Raw genomic sequence first — 13,162 nt, forward strand, 5'->3', positions numbered from 1 at the left:
AATTTCCCAAAATGAAAAGGTGTTTATTCACACTGCCAATCACAGGTGCAGTTTTCCAATGTGATGTAAATAGCACAAGGCTGAGAATGGAAATTTCCCAAAGATATTGATACATATATCAGAAAATAGGATACGTCAGTTCACTAATGCTTAATACACCGTAATTTATAAAACATAAAATATAAACTTCTGTACTTACCTTGGCAGGTATGATGTGTTTCCTAAAGAAGAGAACTTCATCATCTGTAACACGAGGAGACAGGCTGTGCTTCTGAGGAAAAGAAAAATTCAATGAGTTTTCATAAATTCGAATAACCTTTTATCCCACAACATTTAAAAATTTGTTTCAAAAACTGCATTCTACTATTATTTCAAATTTATCTCATGCAGAAGATTTAGGTAATAATATTTAGAATGACAAAACAAATGTACAATAAGCAGAGGCTCATAAAGACTAAATCGTAACAAAACCATTCAAACAAGACCATTCATAACCTTCAGGCCAACAGTCACAAGTGTTTTGTGCTGACCATTCTGGGCAGAAATTAAGCCTCATTTGCAATGCCAAATCACATACATTTTCCAAATGTAAACAGAAATTCCCAAATTGGGGTTTTTAAGAAAGAAAATATGAAAATGTTCTTGTTTTGTTTTTTAGAAAATGAATGTGCCCTTTTACATACAAACCATTTTCCCTTTTTATTACTTCTAAATGTTTTATTTATAGCTATTTGTTGTAGAATTAAATTGAAGTCAAAATGAAACATTTTTCCCATTCAGAAAGGCCATGACCCCCTACCCAAAATGGTGGAAGTAACTCAGACAATGCACCCACCTTCAGTCCCTTTGCAAGCTTACGGACATTTTTCTCCGCCTCATGGTACTTGGACTCACAAATGTACACATCATGTTCGGGAATTTCTGTCGGCCGACCTGAAAATGATACATGGTTGAGGTGCATCCACATTGCTTGTGAAAACTGATCTCTTTTTAGTAAAAGGAGGGCCTAACACATTTTATATTTAGTACGGTGATAATTTTCAAAGATTGAAAAGGGCATTCCTTGGAATTCAGTCCTTGCAGTGTTTTTCCATGATTCTGAGAATGTAGAATGATAAGTTTTACCAGGTACAAGAAGAGGATTGTTCCCACATTTCAAACTGTTACATTTTGAACCTACCAATTTTCACTCCGCACCCCCAACCTCCAGGCCACTTTAGCGCTTGCTATTATTTGTGGGCCAATGGCAATCCAGGATTTACCTCATTTACTGTTGCTGCTTGCATAATAACAATTTGTCGATTTTTAAACAAGAAGTACTATAAACATTGATGGTAGGCAACATACATTATTTTGGGAGAGGGACAAAATACCCTATATAAACCATGAGATTGTATACTTACAACTACAATAATCCTTAACACCCAGCACCACACAGCGCCCGGTAATATCAGCCATTCTTCTTTTCTCTTCAAGCCCACAAATAAACATCTCGTTCTTGAAGAAGAGGCGTGTGGGTGGGTGCTCAATATCGCATGGACGGATGAAGAGCGGCCCATAAAACTGGCGATCACCAGTTTGGTCCATCCACATTTTGTCAATGCGGTAGATGGTCGGCTTATCAATCTGGTCTGACTTGACATACACACAGTCACCTGAAGGGAGAAACAATTCTTATCTAAATACTTTCCTTTTTAAGGTCTCCAATACAGACATATGTGTATTTCGTATGCCAGGTAAACCCTTGGTATGATTTGACAGTGTAGAGAATGGATATGAAAAACTTATACCCAAGATTTATTAACAAAGAAGCTTTTCTTGCCCTGAGACATTACATGATAGGGATATCAGTTGAAAAAATAATGTTTTTTTTTAGAATCTGCAATAGCTTTATGTATCTTTTCGTTCATTTATTAACATATAAATTATCAGCAACATTGTGCCAACAAGGGCTACTAAGCATTAGGTAATACAACTTCACAATCGTTGTAAAATAAGTTAAATCTAAAACACAATTTAATCATTAGGACATTGAAAATGCGGCTTGTCAAACAAAATATCAGAACATTATTGAGAACATGTATTTAGTAACAACATGGGTAGAAAGTATTCACGTCTTTAGACAGAAGTCAGTATGGATGTCCATAAAGAAATATTTATGGAAATCCAGCCTAAGTCTTGTAGAAAGGCCAGTTGTTGTAGCATAAGATCAACTCAGAAAGGATCAGCTCAACAGACACTGCGAAGTAAGCATAAGGCTATTAAGCATATAGTCGTATACAGTTATAATCTACAATTGGATGTTTGTAACATTTTCTAGAAGAGTTCAGCCAACCCAAATTTTACTCAGACCTCTATATGACAACACTGACTTTGCTTTGTAACGATACTACCGGTAAGATTCAACACCTAAGTAGCCTTTAAACTCATAAATAAGTAAAGGTAAAGACCTTGAATTCAGTAAAGAAGCTCTGAGCACTTACCAACTTTGTACATGCCAGAATATGTTCCCAGTTGTTCATACATGGTATTGCCTTCTTCATTTGGAGTCCCATTGCCCATCATTACCTCCTGTAAGTGGCACAATACTTCTAAGGAACACATTTTAAATACATGTACATGTAGTCTTCTTATAATCATTTACTTAAAATTTTGTAATACAAACATACAATTTGCAGTCAAGGCTTAAAATATATATATTAATTCCTTCCATAGCTTTTATAACAATTTGGAAACATATCTATAATAGGAAGACCACATCAATGAATACCAATGCTTGTCTATTTTTTCTGATTTTTTCTTATTTGCGCAAGGGACATTAAAAATGAAATAATTAAGCCAGAGTTATGGGCTTTGCTATACGTGTACCAAGATTTATTTGTATATGTCAATATGTTTTTCAGTTACCAGCAAAATTAAAGTTTTTAATTGCCAATTACAGCTCTACGTTTTACTCAAATGACAGACAAGCAACAGGAAAAGGAAAGCTACCAGTACGTACATGTCTCTCTTTCTCAATGACGCTGGTATCTCCATCATCTATCTCATCCTTGTCACGGTCAGCAAATACGCTTGCCACCCGTATTGACTGAAGAGGAATCTCCCGTTCCACGAGGGCAACTTCTTCATTACGAGGGACTGACCACATCTGAACAATGGAAACAAACAGTGATTGATCATGTCTGCATATGAGAGTCAGACATTCTGTTAAGGCAGTACAGGTAACAAACATTAAGCCGGGATTCTAACAGCAGATAATTATTATTCCTGGTAAATTGGCCGGTGAGGATTTCATGCCCAAACAGGTTAAAAGGGCTTAGTCCCCTTTTGAAATTGTTTCAAAATCATATTTATTTCAAAGTACTTCCAACTGTTTTAGAAGGTCTGTCAGCATTAATGAGTGTTTTTTTTTTAAATTATGAATCACATTGAATTTCTATCTGTAGAGGCATTTGTGAATACAATTAGTTTCACCAAATCCTGAGTTTGGCAAACATCAATCATTGAAGGGGATGGTAGAAGAAGAACAAACTCAAAACAAGATCACTTCACAAGGTTTCCCTCCCTAAGTGACAAGAGATATCAAATAGTAGAGTAGCAACAGGTAGTTCAGGGTTCATACAGATATTGGGTACCAGAATTCCATGATTTTTCCATGACTTTTCCAGGATATTGGTCAGTTTTCCATGATACCATCCAAACATACGAAACTCAAAATCAGGACAATGATATACACTATTTACTGGTATACATATGCTTAATTTGCAAAAGTAATCTACAACAAAATAAGTGCAGTTTTTTTTATGTTTGTGACAAGTAGGTGGGGGAATACACATATCCGACTGGACAGTTTCCTCACTATTTGTTCCAAAAGGTTTGAAGAAAGATTTTACTGGGGCACATGTTTTTGTTGTTTTATTATGAAGTGAAATACTTCCAATATGTTTTCCACCCCTCATGTGCGATTTAATAGCACCTTCACCCATATTTGACAGATCAATAAGTTTGTCACACATGGCACACAACTTTTTTTGGTTATCAGATTTAACTGGCTTCAACCAGTCCTTGTTTTGTTCATTTGTGTTCCACTGAGAGTTGTATCGACAAATTCCTATGCTAGGACTTGCTTTTTACGCTTCGAAAACCTGATGTAACCGGTGCAGTAGTAAACTTTTAATGTTTGTTTCATACCCAAGCAGATTCGCACTCGATATAGAATAGAATAGTTCATAGCATTATGTAATTTCACGATTTGTCATTTTAATTTAGATTCTTAAGATTAAATTTTAACAGATTCATTTTTTACGCACTTACAGACTTATTCCAAAATACTTTTCAACTTTCCATGACGATTTTTTAATATTCCATGATTTTTCCATGATAAAATCCAAATAATCAAGATTCCATGATTTTTCCAGACAATAATCGTTTTCCATGACTTTTCCAGATCTGTGCGAACCCTGTAGTTACTGTCCTCAAAAACATTTCCTATACCAATGATAATCATTGCCCACCCAAAAAACTTTCTTTTTTTTCAAAACTAATTTGAATTATTATAGCTCTTCAATATATTCAAAATGGAACAGCTATTTTCTATCTAAATCAAGGATTCCTACTTTTTGGCCAAATTGCCTGACATATGACACAAGTTGTATATACCTTTATTTTCTTGAAGCTTCTTGTCCGAGCTGTGTACCGGAACTCACAAACATAAACGTCATTGTCGGCGAATCCCTGAAAATGACCGAGAGTAGTGTGAAGACATATCTGCTCATAATGGACCAAACTACGTAACATTGGTATTTATGACGTACAAGGACTAAGGTGTCTGACAAAAATGTTGGTTGACAGTAGTACTTGTGAATTTTATATTACATATAAGATTATTCTTTATTCACATATATTCCATGCTGGAAACTGAACATCAAGAAAAATATTTTTAAGGACCAATGAACAATATGTCAAATACCCATTTCCATTTCTTATCAATTATCTAGAGCAATATGCAGGATATTAAACTCATTAGGATAATTGTTTTCAAAATAAATGATTTTTGGAATATGAAGCAAAGCTATATATATGTGTGTTTTCTTGATTAAATCAATACATTAACTCATGCAACTTCCCACTAGCTTGCCTTATCAGGTGAACAATCAATTTAAGTGGTATACAAAGCAAATGCATGAACCGGTATTTCCTCTTCACAAAATGTCCCAACAATTGGGTTAAAATAATGCAATATTACTTCTAAATTTCTTAGGACACCCACTAACCTCTGGTTTCAATTTGAAGTACTCTCGCACTGGCATGACAAAACACTTGCCGATTATCTGGTTCGGGTCCTGACTGGCGTATACGTCACTCTTCAACAACTCCTTCTGTAGAAACTTGCGAGTCGCGAGGTGAAACGTCTCGTTGGGGCGGTTGAACCAGTTTCCATAGATTTGTTTCTGGTTTGTGTTATCTGTGTAGATTTTCTCGATACACATGATGTGTGGTTCAACATCTGAGTCCCTGTGCATGTAAATTGAGAGTAATAATAGATTCCACAGCTTCTATTATTTGAGTATTATCGGAGAAAGGGACACAATCCCTGCCAATGGGTATCCATTATTTCTAGGCAAAGCTTACTGGTAATTGATGATGGAATATTTTTTTAAATAATTATGTAAAAGTATTATTACAGGTGAAGTTTGATCCCTTATGTTCATCATGATACATTGCAACAGAAATTGAGTTGGTTAAATACTCTATTCATATTCATGTTAAATACAGTAGTCTAAGCGCACAACTATGTTGGAAGTAGTGTTGGGTCATTTCCTAACTTAAGTCATTTTCCAAAGTTATGTATCTCACAGATCATTTGATATAATAACTTAAAAACATCTGAAATACTTTATTTAAAAATACATGACTTATAACAGCGATCAAATTGAAAATAAATCAATATGTATCCATGTGATTGGATTACAAACACTATTTAAATGCTCACATAGTGTAGAATCAAAATTAAGGAAATTTCAACATAGCACTGATTGCTATAAGAAAATAAGAAAAGATATAGGGCTATACCACTGGACTAGCTCAAAGGAAATTCCAATATTACTATCCCTTCACGGCATCAGATTATTTCTTTTTGAATGAGTGACAAACAAAAGTAACAATAACAATAATCTGCGAATAGTTTTTACCAAAAAGTTCAACATTTAACAGGTAACTGCCCTAGTAAATTAATGAGCATAACTATTTTATACTTAGTGTATTTTTTGTTTGTCCTTCTACGTCTACCAGATCTCGAAAAAGTTCTACGTATACAAAGACATAGAAACCATAACAATTTCCATAATTGTTACATCATTTTATACACATACATAATTTACATTCAAAGCTAACAAGTTTACCCTGGTTTTCAATGTCAACCGTGCTTAATTTGGCATTGGCCATTTTCAACTGCTTATATAACATTATGAATGCAATTATAAGCTAATAGTTATTCACATTTCTCAAGTAAAAGTAAAAATAATTTTCAAATCTATTTTTAAACAATGCATGACATGTGTTTATATTGTCACTGGCAACATGTGTCCTAAGTTTCTTGTGAATATCTTGAACAATTCTGAGTAAGGATTGAGGTTTTAGTTTGACACAACTTTTTAAAGTGATATTTCATGAGCTTCTGATTTTGTTATTCATGTATGTATCATCACTGGTATTATTTGAACAAACTTTCTTGTAAATATCTTAATTTTTTTTGTTACTGCCAATGTTTCAAAAGAACAAGGGGTATTTTTTGTCTATCGTTTGAGCCAGAGATATGGGCCTTGCTATAAATGTATGCATTCTCATTTGTTACTTTATATGTATTAAGTTTTCTGTGATTATCTTATAAGTTATGGCCATTAAGGCATATCATGACCACACTAAGGCCATGGCAGTCCCAGAACAGTTTTTCTTTGATGGTCAACGATGATCTAAAAGTAAGCATTCAGTGTGTACCTGGATTCTATGTAGACAAAGTCTCCGACTTGGTATGTCTGGTCCTTCAACTTTATACTGTTCTCATCCTCACCCTAAAGTAAAAGGGTGCGTAATAAATCAACAATAAAAATGCTGAAACAAGAGGATTCACAAATATATTTGCTAGAGTGATCATTATTGCCACACATACTATAATGCTTCTAATAGTTTGTAACCTCAATCAGTCTAGACACCCATATTTTCTAAGATCGATGTTAATTCTCTACAGTTATTGAGGAAAAGCAAACATCACTGTGCTTTTCTTTTTTCAAAATGGAATTATCATAATCATCACATTGTCACAACTAGGCCACTGTGACATACCAAATCTTGTAAACGAAATAAGACTTTTAGCTGAACAAGCTGGAAGTATTACACTTGTGCATGGCATTAAAACATTTTAACAAAACACTTTATAATATCAATAATTTGAGCAAGCCCTTGTGGGATTATGTTCATTTCAATCACTGTACAAAAAAAGCAAACTGTGATAGATACCAATTGTAAAGGTATGAAACTGGAATATGTGTATGAACCTAAAAATACACATCTCACATGATCAAACAGCACACAAAATGTAAAGGATCACAAAAAGTGTTATGAAATAAAGGCACAAATGGAATGAGTACAGTACCTGGGCCTCAGATACATCAGGCTTGTTATCCGGCTCTGCTGGTTTATTGGCATCTTCATGCTGCTCAGCTACACTTTTAGCATACTTCTCAGACTGAAACATAGCAAGCCATTCAAAAGAAACATATATACAATGATCAATGCATTAAATTTTCTTTTTCTTTTTGTTAAAGTGGTAGACCTTTTCTTTTCTTTCATACTTCCATAAAACATTCTTTGTTTTTTTTGTAATCTTGTTAAGATAAAGCAACAAATCCTCCTCACTCTAGTAACAAAGTAACCAGTTTCCCCTCTTTGGCATGTTGGTGCAACAGCTGATAATTATCAATCCTGAATAGTTTATAGTTAGCTGTTTAAGTATGAGGGATTCATCGCTAAAACAGGCTGAAGGGGTTTAGACCTGTTTTTATTTGTTTCCAAAGTAATTTATATTAGTTTCAATGTACCCTGTTGTACTGTGTATAGGACCCATTTTTATGCCCCAGAATTTAAATTTACCAACAGGTGACTGTATCTTCTGACGTTACACCTGTGTACCAAAATTTTTTCAAATCTGTCTAGCCTTTCATGAGTTATCGTCTGGAAACCATGAAAACCGACAGACCGACCAACCAACCAACCGACAAACAGACAGACAAACGGACCAACCAACAAGCTCACTCCTATATACCGTATTTTCTCGACTATAAGGCGATTCGCTTATAAGACGGCCCCCTAACTTTGAAATCTGCCCATGAAATCTGGTGCTTTTTGTTTCGACTCGCTTATAAGACGGGGTCAATTTTTAAGCAAATCTAAAATTCTTCCTAATGTTCAAGCTCAACGGACAATTATCGACTTTCGCGGTAACTGTTTTTGTTTTACTCAAAGAAAATGGCGGTCAACTGTGAGCTCTCTATTTGGAGGAAGATTAAAAATGAATTCAGAAGTTTGCAGACAGGTCGTTACTTATCGAAATTGTAATAATTAATCAATAACAACATATGTTTGTTTTAGTTTATTTTTTTATTGAAGACACCAATGAAGTTCTTCGGCGAAATAATAACATAACTGCGAAAAGCCGAGGCATGAATAGGTGTTTGTTTAGCAAAAATGCTTAAGGCAATATTGTCCCTTGATTGGCGACGAACATAAGGATTCATATTCGCATTGTCATTTGTTTGCTTAATCAAATTGACAGTTAGGTACCTACATCATATTAAGATTCCAATTTATTGATTTGATATATCTGTCAAACGAATTATACTGACACGCGCCATGAGAAAAAAATGCAGATATAACGGTACACTGTGTGACGTCAGAGCACGCGCGGTGAAGAGATTTCGTGTTGTTGTTTACTTAATTGCCCCATACTTATATCAGCAGACGATAGACTGGATAGACGAATACCCTATGTAAAATTTAACTGATTTTGACTTGAATCTTTTTTTAATATTTTATCGACTCGCTTATAAGACGGGTCCCCTACTTTGGGGGTAAAAATCGGGACCCAATTTCCCCGTCTTATAGTCGAGAAAATACGGTACCCCCTCAAACTTCGTTTGTGTATAACAATAAGTAGCTGAAAAAATGATGAGTAAATTTTCTGCTGAGCTAATCGATGGACAGCATGGTTCCGGTCGTAAAATAGGTCAAGTAAACAAATTAGTGCAAGCGTTTGATGATTTAGCTCTTTGTATACATTGCTTAGAAAACATTTATCGGCTTTCTTTTTGTAAAGAATTTCATGAGGGGGTAATAAAGTTAAACAGACACTCTGGACTGGATCTCTCAGCTGGATGACACCGGATATTCCTGCCACATTTCTGTGTATTATACACAAGAACATCAATTGTCGACTTTTTAATCCAGATGGGTCTTTTTTATGATAGGTGTAATAAAATTTAGATCGATCCCAGCATTTTATTACCCTTTGATTTAATGCAATTATGACATTTCAAAGAAATGTTACAATTCCATCTTTGAAATGCATTCACAGATGAAATAAAATAATTTAATATTTCATCATTGAAACCATTTATTAGATAATTTAATTATCTATAAAAAATGTTTTCACATAAAAAAGATTTGGAAACAATTATTTGGAGTAATATTGATTTTAAGGTCATATTGCTGTATTCATTTGCTCATTTTCAAATATCCTGAAAAGTACCTATGCAGATAAGGACTGCTTATCAGTAAGATGGCTATTGACTGGGAGGTGTAATCTGGCCACTTGTCTATGTGCTAAAGGGTTAAGGCTGACTTTGCTCCTGTTTCATACAGTACCTCAACAACTGTATTGAGATTTTTCTCTGTGTAGCTGAGAGCCGGTGTCAGAAGAACTTCCCCATTTTTACAGATCTCGTCGCGTTGTTTGATGAAAAAAAGCTGCATCTCAACCGCATCCTCATAAAGCTGAAATAAACATATATTATATATTGTTTACAGTAATTTAATATAGAATTTGACAGATTAGTGAGAGCCCAAAATAAAAGCACTTTTTAAAGTGATAGTCTTATTCAAAATTAATACAAACACATGTATAACAAACATAAATTTTGAGTGATAAACCTTTAACTACATGTACATACTAAATAACACATTTATGGAAAATAAAAATTACTGATAACAAGATTGTTACCATTTATTAAATATCTTAGAACACAAAAATATTAAATGATTGGTAAATGCTAAAAGATTTACTGTGATCCACTATCATCTCATAAGGTAGAAATGCTGTGTTTTCTGCACCTATCTTTCAAATTAAACTCCGTATCCTTCATAAGAACAATATTGTTTTTCATATTATTTCATCCTTTTTGGTATATTTAAACAATTGCATTAACTGTGATAAATATTATTTGGGATTAAGAGTGCATCTTCAAAAACAGATGCGGGCAAAGGTGAATCTTTTTTGCCTGTAAATTAACAAGTAGAGAAACAAAGGTGATCATATTCTTAACTATAAAAAAACATTTGAAGGTAATAGAATTATAATGGACTCAGTTTTTTAATGGACTCAGTTTTTTAAAATTGTCAGGTACATTAAAAAATGAGTAATTTGATGCAATTCTAAGTGATATGGTTCTTAAGCAAATAAAGATATGCCTTCCATTTGAACTCAGTGGTAAAAAAGGAGTGATTTTTTTAAAAATCATAATTAATGTTTCACATTAAAAAAAAATAATCCGGTAAATCCAACAAAAACATGGATCAATTTGGTGTTGCATAAGTTTGATTTTAAGACATACATTATCTATAAGCTGACATGAATCATGCTAATATTTTTTTGATATATAAAAACAAGTATACAAATGTCCCCCTATAAAGACTAGGAGAATCATAAACCTCCATGGTGCTCCAACCTACGACCTCTAGCGTGAGAGGAAGCAACTATACCACTAGACTCCCTTGACCCTCTTAAAATATTTCATACACTTTATCATAGGAATAAGAATATTCTTTGCTGAGATGTACATTAGATATTTCGTGTACACATTTCCCAGTGAAGAGATGAAAGTTGAAAAGGATAAGAAATCAATAAGGTGGAGATTTCTCAGCAAGCCTCGTTAATAATCAAATTATTGCCTCCCTGACCGACAGACAGCTACATCGTAACATGTTAATTAGCATATAAACTAAGAAATAACACCTTTTTCAGCAATAACAACAGCGTTAATTTGGGTGAGTTACATTATCACATAATGATCATGGTTTGTATTGGAGACAATACAGCCTCATTTATATAGGTTGAGGCAATTTCTAAATAAAACAATAATGCTTTGACTCATAATCAAAACAAAAAAGCATATATGGAACAATATGAGGTACAATGTCATAACTAAACATACACACTGTAGGCTCGCTCCTGCAAAAATAATTCTGATGTACGTTGTTTTCAGGCTTTGATGGAAAACAGTCCTACATGATAACTGGAATGAAGACATTCACAAAGAGCATCCCTTAGACTGCCAACCTCATCAGGCATAAGCTAGATAATGTGTTCAAGTCCAGTGACATGTAATTGAAAAGCTTCATATAACAACATTCACATAACTTCATTTGCCATTTCTTTCATGTACACATTTTCAGGGGTATGCATGAAAGTTAACTAGAACTCCGCGAGTCGGATGTGTCGCCTGACGAATTATTTACTGTCGACATTACAGCTGTTAGATTGGCATTTTATTCATTAATAGACAATGATGTTGCCAGTTAACTTCAAGTGTAGGTGGCATTTGAACCCTCAATCAGATATACCTACGGAATAAGTTTCAGGTTGAAACCTCCTATAGTTTACGAGATATGCCACGGACAAAACCTAAGCAAGAAAATTAACAAAGGGCAATAACTCTAAAAATATGGCAGCAAGAGTAACGGTTCTTGTGCACTGCACTTGCCCTCAATGAGATCTATCTAGCTATGAAGTTGATACCTCTTATATTCTTCAAGATATGCCCCGGACAAAACTTTAAGCATGAAAATTAACAAAGGGCAATAACTTTAAAACTAAGAAAGCAAGAGTTACTGTTATTGTGCACTGCACTTGCCCTCAATGAGATATATGTAGCTATGAAGTTTCAAGTTGATACCTCTTATATTCTTCAAGATATGCCCCGGACAAAACTTTAAGCATGAAAATTAACAAAGGGCAATAACTTTAAAACTAAGAAAGCAAGAGTTACTGTTATTGTGCACTGCACTTGCCCTCAATGAGATCTATTTAGCTATGAAGTTTCAAGTTGATACCTCTAATATTCTTCAAGATATGCCCCGGACAAAACTTTAAACATGAAAATTAACAAAGGGCAAAAATTTTAAAACTAAGAAAGCAAGAGTTACTGTTATTGTGCACTGCACTTGCCCTCCATGAGATTTATCTACATATGAAGTTTCAAGTTGATAACTCTTATATTCTACAAGATATGCCCCAGACAAAAATTTAAGCATGAAAAATAACAAAGGGCAATAACTCTAAAAATATGGAAGCAAGAGTAACAGTTCTTAAGCACTGCACTTGCCCTAAATTAGATCTATGTACATATGAAGTTTCAAGTTGATACCACTAATAGTTTAGGAGATAAGCGAAAATGGGACGCGGACGCCGCCGCCGCCGACGCTGCCGACGCCGCCGCCTACAAAAGTAACCCCTATATGTCGTCTTTTCAGGCGACACAAAAAGGATTAGAAAGGGCAGTGCAGATGAAACAAATTTCCTGAACTCATTTAATAAAATTGTGCGTTACAAGATGACGCATGAGAGATCGTATATTTATTGTGTTTGAATGTTAACGCAATACTGCTAACAGTTTCAACTGGTCTTTCAAAAGACATTTTCTCTGATGCTGTGACTCTTGCTCCTTTACCCTGACTCAAAACTCTTAATTAGTTTGGACTAAATGGCCATCGCAAAAATGGAGGTATTTTTTTTTATCAATTTATAACAATTATCCTGGATTGTAACGCAGTATATTTGAAAACAAATAGGTTAAAAGGTTACACTACTTTTATTTGAATTTGCAAATCAGAA

The 13,162-nt window shown here is 34.2% G+C and overlaps 1 protein-coding gene across 9 annotated transcripts in view; it reads right to left on the reverse strand.

The window, feature by feature from the left end:
* LOC128218150 (protein polybromo-1-like) overlaps positions 1-13,162 on the reverse strand; it is a 74,761-nt gene that overhangs the window by 29,799 nt on the left and 31,800 nt on the right. For all 9 annotated transcript variants that reach the window (XM_052925717.1, XM_052925708.1, XM_052925712.1 and 6 more), the window contains 10 exons: positions 9,919-10,047; positions 7,652-7,744; positions 6,997-7,070; positions 5,274-5,514; positions 4,660-4,734; positions 3,002-3,148; positions 2,484-2,571; positions 1,404-1,655; positions 836-933; positions 200-271 (listed from right to left, as the gene is read on the reverse strand). In XM_052925717.1, coding sequence (XP_052781677.1) covers positions 200-271; positions 836-933; positions 1,404-1,655; positions 2,484-2,571; positions 3,002-3,148; positions 4,660-4,734; positions 5,274-5,514; positions 6,997-7,070; positions 7,652-7,744; positions 9,919-10,047 — 1,269 coding nt within the window. The remainder of the gene's footprint in view (positions 1-199; positions 272-835; positions 934-1,403; positions 1,656-2,483; positions 2,572-3,001; positions 3,149-4,659; positions 4,735-5,273; positions 5,515-6,996; positions 7,071-7,651; positions 7,745-9,918; positions 10,048-13,162) is intronic.

This window comes from Mya arenaria, chromosome 14 (assembly GCF_026914265.1).
Source record: "Mya arenaria isolate MELC-2E11 chromosome 14, ASM2691426v1".
In the NCBI taxonomy this organism is placed as follows: domain Eukaryota; kingdom Metazoa; phylum Mollusca; class Bivalvia; order Myida; family Myidae; genus Mya; species Mya arenaria.